Below are 18,419 nucleotides of genomic sequence, written 5' to 3'. Positions count from 1 at the left end.
CAACTCTGTCAGAGCTTCAGACTTTCGCTTTTCGTGTTCTTAACTTATATATATATATATATATATATATATATATTCTTAAGTTTATTTTGTTTGTTTACAAAGATAATGTAGTGATATTTATTTTCACTCGATATTGTCAGTGTCACTCATATCGTTACAGTATACACTGATTAATAGTTTCTCTTTACTTGCCTTATTTCACATATACAGTGTTCGCGAAGTTGGAATGAAATGTTTGGACTCATATATTGAATTTCTTGTAAATAATCAATACAGTGAGCTTATTACATCAGACATGTAAGTTTTTATATGTTAATTCATTTCACTAGAACAGTCACTTTTTTTATGAGTAGACTTCCTGAAAACAAACATAAATAGTAATGAAGTATTTCTGTTTGACTATCTCCTCTCACCAATGTCAGCCAACAAGTTATATGCAACGTATGGTAATGTTAATAATGACATCGGAAACGATGGAGCATACAATACATAGATCAAGAAAATATGATTTTGTAGAGTAAGAAATTTATTAGGTTTATCAAGAAATCTGGGCGATCGCTAATGATTCTAAGTCATGTCGCTCTAAGCCTTTAATCACTGATCACCATAATCGTTACACCAAGATGCTTATTTAACAATACCAATAAAATCGATATTAAGCCAGCGGTAGCGCGTTAAACAATAATAACAAATTTAAAGGTGTTCATGAAAATAATTACCTTAACTTTAAATTACTTTGTAAATTGTTTGTTATTCTATTATTCCATATCAATAACATTGTTTCTTTCAATGTCTTACTATATATTTAGGATTGAAGAAGTGATGACTAGCATTGCACAACAAGCTGTTGAAAAAATCGATCGGACACGAGGTGTAGCTGGTCAAGTGTTCGCTCATTTACTCCATCATGAGTGAGTGAGTCCTGTTCTCATGCTTTATTTACTCTTGTTTTTTGACGCGACCTGTTAAGTAAGTTAATGTAAAAAGTAAATAAAGTCGGAAAAAATGAATTTCGAATAGAAAGTACCAATAGGTAACTGAAAAGAAGTGAAACAAAAAAAATTGGTTCAGCTGTTCCCATTTTCAAATTAGGTAGAGTCATGAAAGCATGTATCTATGGTTGATTTGAAACTTATAATCTATGAATGAATAAATAAAACCTAAACAGTTTTGTTATATTCATATAGATCTTGATGTTCACAAAAACTGTATTTAGAACTCTACAGTACGGAAGTAATAACCGAACAATAAGCTTGATCTTTATTCAAGTTATATTTTTATAAATTTTATTTATGAAGCCTGTGTTATAGTTTTTGTTTCATTATACATTATGACATGTATTAACTAATTCACGGTGAACAATATATCTTAGTTTTTAAGTGAAAATTAGACCGTAGCTAGAAAGTAAATGACAAGATCTACTGAAAATAACTATTTATATTGATGTAAAAATGGTTTTTCATGCCTACAAATAGTAATAATATATACTTATTTTTTCGTTTCTAACAGCCCTCCTATCGAACACATTTCACATTTTGAAGAACTGAAACAAATTTTCCCAAAGTAATTTATACATATTTCTTATTATTTTTAACGATGATTCTCCTGGCTCATTTTGAATTTCTGTAAAGTAGAATGGTCACTGCGTAATAGTCTATAAAACTGTGTTAATTTACGTGGATTATCCATAGAGTTTACCTGGTACAATGAAGTGTTATATATTTGTTACTTTTAAATTTGGCACTGTTTTTATTTTCTTCTTTATATCATTCAAATCTGTCTCATTGTTACTTCCAGAACTGTGTCATTCATTGTTTAGTATTATATCATTCCAACGATATCGGATATCGATTTACTGTTTCTGGTGTGATGCGAATTTTCGTAAAACGCTTATTTAGATCTTATTATCAGATCTCATTGTGCTGAAGGCGTGTTTTACTAACGACTTTCAGGGAATCCTAAATGATGTTGAGAAAGTAAGGCCAATTTTTAGTCAGTCAAAATATAGTCCACATAGGTGAATAATTTATTACCCAGAAATCATAAAATGGTTTGGAATTATTGGTAGTATTTAGCAGTCGAATCGAATCATGGTTTATTGCTTTTTGGCTGAATAATTATGCAGATGTTTCTTTGGTTAAAAATACCAAAAACCTTTGACTTACCCTTAAAAGCTTCTTATTCTATAATTATTTCATGTTTATCGACCGTAAGCGTCTTAGTAACTAAATGTTATTAGATTTATGCTAAGATCTTTGTAAGATACGAGTTACCCATCACACCATTTTGAATCCCATTCAAAAACCCGGTGGTTTTTATTTTAAATTTAACTCGTCGATAAACTCATATTTTCACCTTGTTTTTCAATAGATATTCTCTTCATTTTGGTGTAATTAGTCATCATATAGATAAGTAATACACACACACACAACTTGACATGGTGATCTATAGTTAAAAGTGAGCTCTTCATTATATTCAGAACAAAAAGACTTATCAGTAGAAACATTAATACATCATCGGGGGAAACTAAATAAAGCTAAGTGGTTGGTGAAATTAATCAATTGTGTTGGGAAGACACAGAAAATTCCCTGAAAAAAGCCCAGTGGGGCCCCGAAAACGCTGGGGAACATTTTATCCTATCAGCTTTGAGTAGAAGTTTCTCAGAAACATTTTGACAGTGGAAAGTCACATGTCACCTTTCTGATTGGACGACTACCTATCCTGCTACTGTGTTCAGTAGGGTTCGATGACTTTTCAGAAGTCTAAGGTCGTCTTTAATGCTAGAAATACCCTAGATTTTCGTTACATAAACGAACCTTGGAGTAAAGCGTTATTTCGATATTACACGTCTTTTCTATTGTGTTTAGGTTGTCGTGTATAGTTAGCCTGGGCTATTAGAAGAGCTTAGGAAACCGATCCAATCGTTCAACCAGGTTTATCAAATTGAAATGTGGGAATAAATCAAATTGGTATCAAATATGTATCTATTATTTAAGACTTTGAATAAGAAAAGAAATCAATGTGTCCGCATTAATACAATTAATCTTAAATGATATATTGTCTGAAGCAATTTGCATTATGAGATTTGTATGCCATCTTCGGCCAGCATAGTGAAAAAATATATTGATACTGCGAATTGGTATTTCGGTAAAAGTTTAGCTGTTACATTTTCCTCCATCGACCAACTACCCAAGTGCACGTAACTATTATTTCGTTTTGTTTAATTTATTATTAGATCTGATTGTGATGATATGATATGGAATTCGGCCAACTCAACATTTCATCGTTTTACGAAACTGCTGGATTTTCCAGAATATCGTTATCGTTTAATTTTAGGCTTAATTGTCAGTGTCGGTGGTCTGACAGAATTAACAGTTAGTAAAATGTTCTATAGAATTTCTGCCTATTTATTTCCTTTCTATGTATTAAAGTTTTTTGTAAGTTGAATTCACAAGTTGATCTAAACTAGATCACCATTGAAAACGTGGAGGCACTGGATGGCCGTTTCGTCTTAGTATGGAACTCCACAGCAGTGAGCACTCACGATTTCGCGCTCGAGACTCGAACCCAGAACCTTCGGTCTTTCACGCGAACGCTTAACCTGTAGACTATTGAGCCGGCATCGAAGGGTGCTAATGTCTAACTTCAACCAATCCACGATATCTGCTTTTCTGAGTCTCATACAAAGACGAAAGGTCCATCCAGTGCTTCCAAGTTTTCAATAGTAGACTAGCTTAGATTGACTCGTGAATCCAACTTTGAAAATACTACAATCTTCGCCAATTCCCTTACTGATAATAATGTTTTCTCAATTCTTCTATGTTCAAGGATTCGTTTATTGCATGTAGTAGTTATTTTTAATGTTTAAGATTTAGATATATTTTTCTCATTTGTAAATTATCTTTAGAACAGAAAGTAGGGAATTTCTATAGTTCTCATGTATTCTTTTCCAGTGAATGTACAGAACAAACGCGTTAAGTCTTAGTGTTTATCTTTCGCCCTCGATTATTGATAACCATTTAACATGAACCGCCATATTAAATCATGCATCTAGATTGCCCTTTTTCAATCTTAGGTAATGGATGTCGATCAGCACTGACGGCTAAATAAAATCACATTATTTGCATTCATAATTTCCATTAAAAAAGAAAACCAATATTTCGTGAGGAAAATTTCTTTTCGATAATTTTATTTCCAATAACTGTGCAATCATAGTTAAAAAATACGAAAATGTAAGGCCAGTTAAGGACATGACATGACCATAAAAATTTTCGGTGTACGGATTAATTTGATTTGATTTTCGGTTTCGCTAACACTGAGATAATGCGTAAGTGATGTGTATACATACTTTGCAATAAATTCAGTTTAGTCTTCGTTTAATTATTTGAAAAATTCTTCCTAAATCTTCTACTTTGTATTTTCGTCTTGAAGACAATCTGAAAAAGCGTTCACTACTGAATATCACTGCTAGTCACAGTCCAACTTACTAAAAATATGTGTGTATGATTATTTATCTCTTTATACGTAGGTTGCATGTAAATAATTCTTCAATAAATTTTTATGAAAATCTTTATTTTCTATCTATAAAATAGCTTAAAATACTCAGTACTTCAATAACTTTCTGGTCATCTATTCTGAAATATTTTGAAATTGTATTGTTCCAATCCTTTCACTCTTGATCATAGCTTTTTATAGTCATCATGATAATAAAGAATGTTGGGAAAATCATTAATTGTTTGGAAAGTGTTTGCTTTAGTTCATAGACTTGAAATTCTCTAATGATTATAGTTACACACTATTTATTTATTTAAACACATATATATTGGTACAAAAGGGCACCAGATACATATGCGCCACACAAAATAATGAAAGTAGGAAGAGAAGGGATGAAAAGATAAGGCGGACTAAAATGTGCAACCAGAAGACTCTTTCAGTTAAGAAAGTTAGAACCACTCTTTATGTAGAAAGTAAAAGAAGGTTGCAGCAGGATCGCCACTGGCTTCTATTCTGAGCCATATCTGATAACGTCTCTAGCCACTGTGTTGCACCATCTCTCGGACCCCAGCCAGGGAGTCGTGAAGGACCAACAGAAGCTAGCCCTTTGCAGCTTTCTTTCATGCCACGACACCATGTCATGCACTGACCTCCTCTCCGCTTTTTCCAACCAGTCCCAGAGTCGGCAAATAATGCACGACGTGGAAGTCTCTGGGACGACATTCGTAAAACATGTCCAAGCCACCGAAGTCGGTGTTTCAAGATGGTGACACCAATTGAATTATCGTCTCTGTGCCCGAACATACGATGCCGAACCTCTGCATTACTAACATGGTATTGCCACTGAATGTCAGCAACCCTTCGGAGATAAAGATGATCGAACACAGAGAGTCGTCTGACATCCTCAACTCGGAGAGGCCAGGTTTCACAAGCATAGAACAAAAGTGCTCTCACCGACGCGTTGTAGATCCGACCTTTTACAGCCAGACTAACATCACGAAGGCGCCAAAGATGGCCCAGATTGGCATAAGCCACTCTGGCTTTCATTATACGTGCATCAATCTCATCACTCACGCCACCACCAGCACTTATATAGCTACCTAGATACACGAACTTCTCAACTACTTCAATCTGCTCACCATCTAGGGTGATTACAGGATGAGAATCCTGCCAGTCTTGTAGGAGTACTTTACACTTTGAAGGTGCAAAGCACATGCCGTACCTGCGGACACTGATTGCCAACTGATTAAGTGCGGATTGCATGCCTTGGGTATTATCGCACAGTAAGACAATATCATCCGCATACTCGAGGTCGAGAAGTCGTTCTCCAGGCAACATATCCACACCGCTATTACTTACATCCATCAGAGCTGTTTCCAGGATGTCGTCGATGGCAAAGTTGAAGAGGAATGGTGAGATCGGGCAACCCTGTCTAACCCCACTGCTCGAATGGAACAAGGGAGAAAGGTGGTTGTATGCCCTCACTCTGCCTGAGGTGTTCGTATACAGGGCCTTTAAGATGTTAATGAACTTCTCAGGCATACCCTTCTTCAATAGACAATCCCAGAGAACAGTCCTGTCCAACGAATCGAAGGCAGCCCTGATATCAAGAAACACTACGATTGTTGGCCTGCGATAAGTATGACTGTGTTCTAACATTTGGCGGAGGGTGAAGATGTGATCAATGCATCCTCGACCAGAACGAAAACCAGCCTGCTCCTCGCGAGTCAATCGTTCTCGGGTTTTAAACAACCTACGAAGAATGACAGAAGCCAATAGTTTGGACGCAATCGGAAGTAGACTTATCCCCCGATAGTTGTTACAGGAACAACGTGAACCCTTTTTAAAGATAGGGACGACTATCGACTCATTCCATGATGTTGGAACACTTTCTTGCTCCCAAACCTTTGTAAACAACACAGTCAATTCCTTAGCCAGTAAGTCACCACCATCTTTAAAAAGAGCCGGAGGTAAGTCATCTGGGCCCGGTGATTTGTAGCGCTTCAAGAGTTGGAGTTCCTTGCGGACTTCCGCCTCGTTTGGTGGATCAGTCGTCACCGGCCATGGGGGGCAGAACAAACTGGTTGATGTTGCCGGAGCAGCAGGCCAGTTGAACTGCCCTTCGAAGAATTCCGCCCATCGTCCAAGACGTCGAGAGATGTTAGTGATTGGCATCCCGTCATCCTCGTAGATTGTTTCACTCACACCAGAGTTCTTGCTGCCAGTGGCTCGGATGAGTTGGAAGAGCTTCCGGCAGTTACCAGATGCAGCTGCTGCTTCCATCTCATTAGCACGCTCCGACCACCAGGCTTCTCGGTCCTTACGCAAGCTTTGCCCGATTTCACTACGTAACAGCCTTCGTTTGTGGTCAAACTCACGGTCACCCGGAGTAGACCGACGGGCCTGCAAGACCGGACGAAGATGCCACAGAGTCCCCGGATAAGCACACGTGAAACAAGCTTTTCGAAGCGACAGATGGAGAGCGAATTTGTAGTACTTCACTAGAGTCTTGAATACGGGTCTCGGATAGACAGCAAACATCAACATTAAGACTTTCTAAAGACATAACCAGCCCCATCTGTTGTCCGATCTGCATTAGTGTGCGAACGTTGAAGGAAACCAGCTTGAACGGCGTACGTGGTTTCAGAAGGACTGCTTCAGTATTCGTAATCGGTGGAAGCATTCACTTTCAACCAGATAGTGACTGGAGATTGTTTAGATAGGACAGAGTTTCCACCATGGGCGAGCTACTGCATAAGTTGGAAAGGAAGGATACACAATTTGGGAATAAAGGGAGTGAAAAAGCGACGTAGTAAATAATAGTAATAATAATAATAATAATGGTAATAATAATCATAATAATAATGTAAATTATCTTTCTTCTATTAGGAACGAGAGCAGTGTAGTTAGTGTAGTGAGTCATTTCATGTCATTTGTGTGTGGGCTGTGATACTGCCCGGGTGCCCAAACCGAAGCAGGTGGTTTTCTTAGTGGGCCACACCCCGAGCCTTTGACCTAAAGGTCTGATCCACAAGACAGTGGAGCATCGTGAGGAGATGCAGTTCCATGGTAGCCGTTGACCAACAGCAGGTTCATTCGCCATTCGTTGCATCAGGATACTGGATCCCATGTGCACCATTGGTTTGGAATCAGGGTTTTCCAACTCCCCTAGGTGGACCCTCCGTGTCCACCAACCCGGTTAAAACGCCGGACATTCGCTTTTCGTCCTCTCACTTTCGTAAACAACACCTGTGGTGCGAGAAGGCAATGAGTAGGACTTCCCTGTCAGAGGCTATATATTCGCTGGCCATGTGAGAGCATTTTTCGAGGGAGAGTGGACTCTCCACACTCTCGGCCGTACCAGGGCATTTGGGGGCACATTGATAAAAGAATTCGCTAGCATTTTTCAATTAATTGATCTTGTTAAGATTAAAAGCGATTCCAGGTTCGAAAGCGATACAATGAACCATCAACTGGAAATGTATTATTGTGCTCTTTTCTTACCTTATAAGCTTTATCGGGAACTAGTTTGTATCATAATATAGTTTCATTAGATTGAATGTTACTGAATTGACCTAAATTAAAACCACTAACGAGGTTGAATAACTGACTGGCCTCAGTAAAATAGTTATGGTATAATTTAACGGTCAATTGTTCACACGAAATTCACCCCCATCCAAATCGTTAATCAGAATACCGAAAAATTTGTCAAGTACCTTGTATTGTTTGTATTTTTCTAGACTCAAAAACTCATGTAATTATGATCACCAAATAAAAGACCACAATACACCATAAATAATAAATCTCAGTAGATGCATAAATAAGCTAAGTAACAGGTTTATTGCCAATTAGTCTGCAGAGAATGCACATCTATCAACAGAGACTGACCGGTTGCAGACGTAAACATCTATAGGAAGATTCAAATAATCAATATGTAGAAGTTTATTTTATTTTATATGAAGGCAACATAAGCTTCAACAATTAATGAGTCAAAGAATTGCTTATAGTTAGGATAATATATAAACTTCCCTGTATATTCTCCCACTTATAACAGTCTAGATTCACGAAGGCGTTGTTATCAGAAGACGAGACCACTAACCAGAAAAATAGACTCTTTTAATAGGATAACATCCTGATATCCATAATATTGAATGCAAAATGTAATCAAAACAGGCACTTTATAGATTAGAGTTTCATAGACCACTTGATCATAAGTAGGATAAGCACTCGACTGTAAAGCTTGATTCTTCCCTGTCACGTCGGATTTCCTACGTGTGGTTACTTTTGGTATTCTGTGTTCAGTTGTATAAACTATTTAACTGACTCAATGTCTTCATTCTTCAATGTTTTAGAAATTTTTATATCACATTTACTGTGTGTTAGATTACTACTAACTGAGTATGTTCTTTTACATTTAACAACAAGTTTGTAGGAAAAATGTTAAGCAGATTCATTATATCAGTACAAACATGTCATATTTCTCATTTTATTTTTGGTACACTTTTTTCTGAATTACATCTTGTTTTTTTGCTTTATCATGTAGATTCGATGTAGTACTTCAGCTTTAAGTGCATATTTTCTTGATCATGAATCAGACCAGCTGTTTATCGTAGAAGTATTAAAGATTGTTGGACAGATTTTGCAATCGTTTCGACAAGAAGAGAGGTAATTGGATTGCTTAGTTTACTTTTCTAAGATAGTTGTTCTCGTGATATTTTCTAGTGACAATCGAAAACTCAATAATTATTACTGTGTGCTAATAATCCAGTATTTGTATTCCCAACTATTCAGTATTAAGTTCAAACTGCATTCCGCTTACTTTGATTCAGGTATCTGGGCTTCCTACATACTATATCTTACAAAACCGAGACGGTAGATTGATCGTTGGTGACCTGGTGTATGAATTAGCTTGGCCTTGTCCAACTTACCTCACTTGTGGCGTAAGCGAAATATCCGTATACCAACTAATGAACGTGTACACTGTGCAGCGGTTTTCTTTTTATGTTTGTAAAACGTGGCTTCTGAATATAGTTGATATTCGTGGGTTACAAGTATTTGATTACGAATGCCTACGATGCATTCTTAGTGTATGTTGTGATCACCTAGTGAGCGATGCTGAGGTTAGACCCAGATTACTAGTTAAAGAAAACGAATCAGTTGCTGAAATAGTCGTTGTTCATTGACTGGGGTGGCAGAGTGATATTTTATATATGCCCATCAACCACCCACCTCGGTGCTCTAGTGTTAGAGTTGGTTGGGATAAAGCTGGAGTTGTTCAGTTAAAATGTCTTATCAGTGCACAGATTCATTATCAGTTGGACTGAGCCATGTAAGTAGATCCAGATTTTCTGGTTGGGGTCTACGCAGTTATCACAACCAATGATTAGAGAGCTTGGGCGATATGACTCTGAATCGTTTACAGTGCCGCTAATATATTCACTGTTTGTACTCCCTTTAATCTTGAGTTCCTATATTGTCTTTCAATTTTTTATTATCATTCCACAATTTCATATATTCTTTTTGAATCATATCTTCTGTGCCTAGTCGTTCATATTGTCACTGATATTGTTACTATTTCTACAACTCTGGGATTTTTTTTGTTAACTTCATCTGGTTGTTCTGTGTTGTACAAACTTGAATCGATGTACATATGTGGTAGGTTTTACGTTGAATTTGACTGACTGAGAGCGCATAACAGTATATCATTATTGAGATATTGATTACTTTGTAAGATGCATCTCGTGTACAGATGTTGATGGTGTACCTATTAGAGCACTTCGAATGATCAATCTTGTTATTGGGGTCCGGCACAGCCTACGATGTGATGGATTTAAGAAAGAAAACGATCAAGCTTCTCTAGTCTGATCGGTTCTCTTCGGAACTGACAACAGTCAATAATGTTCAACTTGCAAACCTCGATGGCTAAGACATTTATTTATTTATTTATTTAAACATAAATATTGGTACAAGGAAGCACCAGATACATATGCGCCTCACAAATCTCATTCGATTTGTGTGAGGGCTGTGATATTGCCCAGGTGCCCAGACTGAAGCAGGTGGTTTTCTTGGGGGGCCACACCCGGAGCCTTTGACCTGAAGGTCTAATCCACAAGGCTAAGACATAAAGAAGACGGAATTGCGGGTAACTTGATGTTTGTGGTAGAACAGGCAACTCAAACGAAATTCGTGCAAAAGTTGTTACTGTATCAATAGAATATGACCCTCGAGCCTGTAGCAATTTAGCAAACTAAAAAAACACAACAATCAATCAGAGGGCATAGGTCATGCGGAAAATCGAATTAGTAGAAAGTATGCTAGCGGTTATCGTTCCGGAAGAGATCTTAGCCTTCCTAATAAAATTTGACTATTCTTGCGACTGCCTAAGCAGTCTCTCTTTGAAGTATTGTTTAAACTTGGTGTATATTGATGTAGGATTTCAAAATGCCTAATGTCTTACATGTTTTCATTTTTTCGAATTATGAGCAGTCTTACAATACAATAATATTCGGATGGTTTTATTTACTATTTTACTCATAGGATTGTTGTTCCTCTTTTTAAATTTCTGGATTTTTTACTGAATGATCCGATTGTCAACTCAACAATTGATCCAAACAGGTAAGTTTATCATTGTTCAATATATTTATTGTAATATTTAATTAGTCATCCTTTCACTTCTTAGTAAACATATCCTGTACGATTTATTGTGCATTCAATGCTTCTTTACTGAAAATTATTTTCATAATAAGATAATCTTCTCAGAAGAACCACAAATAATCATAGATTACTGGTCAATCGTTTTTTCATAGTTCGTGACTACCGAAGATTTTGCGGTGTCAATTACAGAACTTTGAGGTTTCAGAGAAAACTTAAAGCCTTTAGAACCTTTGGTCTTGTATTGTATGGTAATGATCACTGTTGACCAGACAAAATAGAGACACCCGTCCAGTGATTCGTGGTGTTTATTGGTTTTAAAGCTTGACATCACTTCATAATAAAAAAATCTAAAATCTATAAAATTCTTCGAAATATTACCCATTTTATACTTCATTACTACTGTGAGACGTTCGACGAACTCTACTATTGTATTGTCTGAAACGCATACTTTCTTGAGCGAAAGTGGTTGATTTCCTTTAAATAGAACATTACATATGTATTAGTATAAGGGAATCTGAAATAGAATAAGTATATGAATATAGTTCGCAAATCACAGCAACATGCTATTGATATATTCAAGGCTATACCACTTCCTTAATGTAGAGTTCATTCACTAAATATACTGTTAAATAGTACCTTTATAATGTATACGTATTGTCTATACATTGTAATGTTAATGTTGCAATCAATTTGGAAACTGTTATCATCATTACAACAAATAAAAATATTAGTTTGTGTATGCTTTATTGGTTATAATTACGTTATACGTATCATTTATTTGAAATTATGAACTTATCTCTTTCCATTTCATTACCTTTGACCCTTTATGTTTATCATCCGCATTGTAAGTATCAGCATCAAGGTTTGAGTTGGTAATTTCAAATAAATCAAGCATTGAGTAAAATTTTAATTGTAGAATAATAATATATTTTTGATATCCCAATGAATAAAAAGTATAAGTTCTAAGGGTTCATTGTAAGCGACTTCTTCAATGTTAATTAATGGAATTTGTTTGTTTTTTTATTAAATCTGAAGAAGGGGTTTACACTATGCCAGGAACCATCAGAAATTCTAATTTCTGTTCATTAGGATATTTCAAATGTGTCGTTCCTGTTAGTAACATTACTATTATTGTTATTAGTAGTAGTATTACTATCATTTTCGAATTATTATGAACAGTACGTGTTGATAAATACGATTTATATATCTCTTTATTTATTTATTGTTATCCCGTCTTTACAGTTCAATTCTTTTACAACTAACGGAAAGTGTATGGAATGAAACTAAACTAACTAAAGATGTACAACGTATTAAAGCTGCTATCGATGTGTAAGTCATTAATGTTTAAATGCTTAAAATAGACATTAAAAAGGTACCTGAAAACAGCACTAAACTGAGGAAGTATAACTTTTTGCATTTAGTATTTATCTTATTATTAAAACCCGATACATTTTAATGTTCTAAGTTATATGAGATTATTATTATTATTGAAGATAATAATCATGGGAATTTAGTCGATATTTTTTGCATATATTGATATTTGCTTGCAAAATTAGTTTTTGTCAGTCAACACTGAATAAAGTTGTTTGTTTTTTGTATGCGTGTAATTTGTAGACCCAGTGGTCTTACTCAGAAATCGACAACAACGGTATAACTCCCCCAGTGTTCTAATATCATGTACTTTATATTCTAGTATTCGGGAGTTTTATATGTCGCGGTTCAAACAATAAAATAACACTGCTCTTGGATTTCTCATACAATGTAATATTGATTTTACATATCAGGACGTTTATTTATTTATTTTTACCTATACATATATAGATTTGGTGGGATGTTACAATTTACTGGGTCTGTTCGAAAACGATCTCTATCATTAATGATGATCATATTGGGATCTCGTTACCCAATTGTAGGTTTGACATGAATTACTGTTTAATTAATAGTAATGTATCTGTAAATTTATTTTTGAATTCACATGTCATTATTTAAATGGTAGCTGCTTTTAAAATTAACTAAATGTTTTGTCAATTAATCGTATGTGTTTATTGACATAATCAGATGAAAAGTACTGTTTGTTATTCTTTGCCTATATAAAGCTTATCGAAACAAGTATAAATGTACAGAAAACATTGATTTTCTTTTCAACTAACTATGAAGAAAAATGAAAGACAGTTTGAGGAAGAAACTTTTCTCTTCTACGATATTGTTAACCCAAGCTGTATAGTCATGTTTATAGTCAATGTTTACAAATAGTAGTTTATAATGAAGTAGTGACATGTTACGTCATCGTTATGATAGTATAAGAGATTAGACATATTTGATTTTGTTAAGTCGGAGGATGAACTGGATCAACTTTCAATCAAATACAAATAACGCGATTGATATCAAAATTGAAAAACGCCGGGAGATACTTAACAGAAAAAAATCTAACCTCCTAGGTTCATTGATCAAGATCTGAAGCCAAGACAGCAACATGAAAGATTTTCAATAGCACCAAAGAAGTTCCTCTCCATGAATATTTATTCCAAAGGAATAAATTTAGCAGATATTCTTAAAAACAAACTTTTAAGAGCTTTGAGAAACACAATTTATTTGGCTGAACTTCGCATTGCTTTCTCTAGTTACTTTTGATTCAGAGTTGCATAAAAACAAGCTGTTACTCTGGGCCACATTAATATGCATCTATAAGTTAAGTTGGTCTTATGGAACAGATTGTGTAGGTTGTACATTGCAAACTACTTTAAAAATGTATGTTTTGCCTGGCTTACCGTATGCTTACACATGTCAATCAACATTCTAATGATGGAACATCTTGTAAATTTTGATCAAGTTCATTTTCCAGAACCCTTTTTCAGAATCATTTATATAGTCAAAAGAACTGGCTGTAAATGAATACAAACTAAAAATGTGCATTTAGTAAGAGCTCTGTAAATTCAAGCCTAATGACTGTGTACAGAAACAACGTACTCAATCGTTCGTTCTACCACGGTAATGACATAACACACTATTTTGTAAACTACTATTTGTAAAAATTAACTCTAAATACTATTGTTCAGCCTAAGTAGATGTTATTGTTAGAAAGATAATTTTCTTGTCTGAATTGTATTTATTTTTCTCCCTGTGCTGACTATCTCAAAATTACCACGTTAAAGCTGGTAGCAGAAATGTGATGTTTTAAAATTTGATTTCATCCTTTTGTTAATAATCTTTTTTCGAACACATAAACTGTCTGTTCAGTATTTTATATAATAATACTCATCTTGAATTTACTCCCTTTCGTTGAAAAATTCAGATTCGTAAAGCAACCGCAACAGAATTGTATGAAGGTTTACTGGTTTATGAGTTATGTCCATCTGAGTTATTAGATCAAGTATCATCTATACTTACTGAAACCATCTGGTGAGTTTTTATCTTTGAATACACACTTTTTATTAATTATTTTCTTGTGGAAATGATATGGTTACATTCATGTTGATATTTGTATATTTGTCTTGTTTAAAACCAACGTGTCTACTCTTACCTGGGAAAAAACCGTTAAGTTCGACCTGATATGCATGGAATTAGACAATGACGATTAATTTTTAGATAATTGTGTTAACTTTCACTGGCTCAGGTGTATGGGTAATGTGTGTTGAACGATTCATCATCCATCACGATTTGCAGCCTTGAACAAAGTTGGCTCAATTTGGGAAATATTATGTCGAAACATAAAAGTAAGTCATATAATCACAAATCCAGTTCCAGTTTTATAGTGAAGCTCATATTTTCTAAGTGCTATCAGTGAGATTTCACAAATGTTTGGTTAAAATATTTCTGTAATAACATTAACTACATTTGTACAGATCCATCCACTTATTGCTCTGTGTAATTCGCAAATATTTAGTTACTTTTCGTTATGTCTTCTGTATTAGCCTATGGTTCCCTTAGTTTGTATCATGCTCATGTACACATACGTACTAATTTTTTTTACAACTATAATAGTTTGTCTCTGTCACTACTTTTTGTTGTGAATTTAAAGGCCGTGCTTTTTATCACGTGATTTATTTGCCAATCGAAATACGACTTATCCAATCCTAGCAATGTGCCAAACCAATGACGTTCGGCCGGTATGAGCGGCCTAGCGTACATATTGGTCCTTTGTGGGCCTAGCTTTTCCAGTTGGGTCCAGAACACCAATATCATCTTCGGCTATGCGTATCATTTATTTCAAGCACATTTGGTTTATATACCAGCCAAACAGACCGCATCATACCGTAAAATAGAAAATAAAATTTGTGCAAGATCAAAGCAAAATGTGGCTGTTAATGTGGGAGACGGTAGTCAATAAACTGAATATAAGTTAGGAACAGTAAATTTTTTAATAATAATCTATAGGTCAAAATGAAGCTTATAATAAGATGAATATAGATACACACAATCTAATTACTAAATAGTTATGCAATAAGAATATTAGTCCATTAATAGATCCCAGAAGTTATCCATAGTTTAATTTTCACTAGGATATAACACTTTTATTGTTAACTTTTGTTTAACAGCCTTTTTTTTGACTAAGAAAGATTTTATACTGCATTCTGAATTTATCAGGGAAGGTGATATCGAAGCAGTCAGACCAATTCGTAATCAACTTTGTGAATTATTTCAAGTTCCTGTACCAAGAGCAACGAGTAAGACTCAGAACCATACATCACCAGCTTGAAAAGTCTATGGAATGAAGCTTCTAATGCAAATATAATCTTCGGGTATTTGTTTCATACAAGTGTGAATAAATATAACAATGTGGAGAAATATATAATTTTATTTAATGATAATAATGTTATCTAATATTCTGCATTATTCATTCTCTTGTTTTGAAACAATTCGTTGTCTTTTTTTATTGTAATGTAAATACTTCATTGTTAATAATGATTAACTAGAAGAAAACAACAAATATTTACCAAGCAAGAATTTTCAATGTATGTTACTCGGTCATATTTGTTTTAGTTGTCGAAAGACGTCAAGTTTAACTAGCGTACTTTAATAAATAGAGTCGAATTTATTATTAAGGATGGATTTTCGTCTATTAAATTAAATGTAAAGTATAAATAGACGATAGTTACTAGTTAAATTGATTTTTTTAGTTCTATAAAAGTTGTTGATTTTTTTATTGACATGATTCGTTGTGTGATTAGTAAAAATGGTGGAGTTTGTAAAGTTTGATAAGTCGGTTAATTTCCTTATTCGACCAGTTATCTCCAACCAACTCTATCATAGGCTCTCTTTCTTACTTGTTTCCTATTGCTATTCATTCTTTTGATGTTCGCTCATCAGCGCCACTGTTTTATATCTTCTATTTTATTCAGCTATTTAAATGATCCTCCCGGTCTCCAACGTTGTTCGAACCTTCCATATGCTTGTATTAGTTGTTTCTCTGGTTTTTAGAAGAGATATAGTTCATGTGATTTCCGTAGGATCTCGGCTTCCACTATGAGGCGTCACAATCCTCGTGAATGAAGACCCTTCAACTTCTAGGGCAGGGTTTATGTGATTTAGATTGGTTTTTGTTGTTAGCACTTTTTTTTTAACAAGATGCATTATAGAATTGTGTTGCTGACCCCACCCTTAACCCTCCCCCTCTATCTGGACTTGGCATAGTGCAATATACGTACGCTATATAACGCTTGGTATATATTTAATAGTTCATCCAAGTTACTCAGTTGAAAATTTTAATTATGAAATTAATTTTCTCTAAATTGTCGAAAATAAAAATGAAATATAAGTTGCTACAAGCCTTTTCATGAAGTGGATTTAATCAAATTATGCTAACAACCGAGTCATTTTATATGTAGAAGAGTCCTAGTAATTCAAATATGGAGCATTTATACTGATTATAACATGTGTAGAAACTAATATGACTCTTAAGTGTTTGTATTATCCTGTTGTTGATATTTAGATCTGAGTTCTCATTTCATTGTTGGAACATGTGCGTTCAGAAGAGATTATATTGATGGAATTTTGTTCTTACAAGTCTTGGGATTGAAATACTGACCCCATACTCAACTCTACTTTATTCGGGACTGGCAGTAATTCTAAAAAGTGACCAGGCAAACTTGTTTTTCTTCTAAACAACTTGTTAAAGTCCTAAAAGAATGCTAAATTTTGAAATGCATTCCGATATTAGGCCCTCATAAGTTAATTTATTTTGGAGGATTTTAACCATTTCTCGACCTTACAATAATATATTTAAATCATTGCTCTTCAAACGAGTTATGTTTTTCACAAATATCAGGATACCATTTAGGTAACATCATTCATAGACCCATAGAAGGGAATGCCGTTTCGAGCTATTTGCTAAGTATAATGCTTATGATTAAAATTTATTTTTGTATTGTTTTCTGCAAAAGTAAATTTATGCAGTCATATTTTAATTTTCGTAGGCATAATGACAGTATCAATTAATACGACTTCATTTTCACACTGAAAATCCAATGTCTAGTATTGACATAATTACTCTGAAGACTTATTGTTTGTTTATTTCTTTTTTAATTGTTTAGAAGGGCATTGATCTTAAGTTAGTGAATCAAACTTTAATTGGACGTTCTGACAATCTACAAATATCAGAAGGGGTTTTCTATGGTGGTCTAGCTTCAATTGACTCACTCTTTCAACTATGAAAATACTAAATCTCTACAAAACCCCTTCTGATAATTAATATAATCATATGCTCACTAGTGACTGACTTCGAGAAGTACATCCAGGAGTTCTAGTGACCAGTGGAGTTCAAACCACGTCTGTTGTGAGTTAGGAACTCACTGAAGACAATTGGTGAACGGTTGCTCAACTTCGTGGATCAGTTGGAGTTAGACATTAACACTGTTGGATGCCGGCTCAGTGGTCTATCGGTTAAGGGCTCTGGTGCGAGACTGGTGGGTCCTGGGTTCGAATCTCGCGAGTGCGGGTTCGTGGGTGCGCACTGCTGAGGAGTCTCATAATAGGACGAAACGGCCGTCCAGTGTTTCCAGGTTTTCGATGGTGTTCTAGCTTCAATTGACTCACGCTTTCAACTATGAATCTACAAATAGTCATATAAAAAGCAACATATTACTCATTTGTAATATTTGTGATTAATAGGTTAACAAAATGTTAGAAATTTCTCACTAGACTGTGCATCCCTTCAGCTTAATTAAGGAGCCTATTAAAAAGAACTCGTAAATCCATATCGCCTTAGTTCAGTTTGATCAGTTAATCAGTGATTATATGTCACCACTTATACAAGTATCTTGTTTGTTAAT

At 34.8% G+C, this 18,419-nt stretch overlaps 1 protein-coding gene across 1 annotated transcript in view; it reads left to right on the top strand.

Moving 5' to 3' along the window:
* The window catches only part of Smp_153590 (putative beta-tubulin cofactor d), a gene marked incomplete at both ends in the record, with an annotated part of 38,999 nt that extends 23,152 nt beyond the window's left edge, over positions 1-15,847 (top strand). The window contains 10 exons of the mRNA XM_018789350.1: positions 214-300; positions 813-914; positions 1,513-1,566; positions 3,239-3,377; positions 9,041-9,162; positions 11,035-11,112; positions 12,394-12,480; positions 12,973-13,060; positions 14,444-14,550; positions 15,736-15,847. Of these exons, the coding sequence (XP_018654802.1) occupies positions 214-300; positions 813-914; positions 1,513-1,566; positions 3,239-3,377; positions 9,041-9,162; positions 11,035-11,112; positions 12,394-12,480; positions 12,973-13,060; positions 14,444-14,550; positions 15,736-15,847 (976 nt within the window). The remainder of the gene's footprint in view (positions 1-213; positions 301-812; positions 915-1,512; positions 1,567-3,238; positions 3,378-9,040; positions 9,163-11,034; positions 11,113-12,393; positions 12,481-12,972; positions 13,061-14,443; positions 14,551-15,735) is intronic.
* Positions 15,848-18,419: the final 2,572 nt, after the last annotated feature.

Source organism: Schistosoma mansoni, chromosome W, assembly GCF_000237925.1.
Source record: "Schistosoma mansoni strain Puerto Rico chromosome W, complete genome".
Classification (NCBI taxonomy): Eukaryota; Metazoa; Platyhelminthes; class Trematoda; order Strigeidida; family Schistosomatidae; genus Schistosoma; species Schistosoma mansoni.
This window is presented reverse-complemented; position numbering and strand designations above follow the sequence as displayed.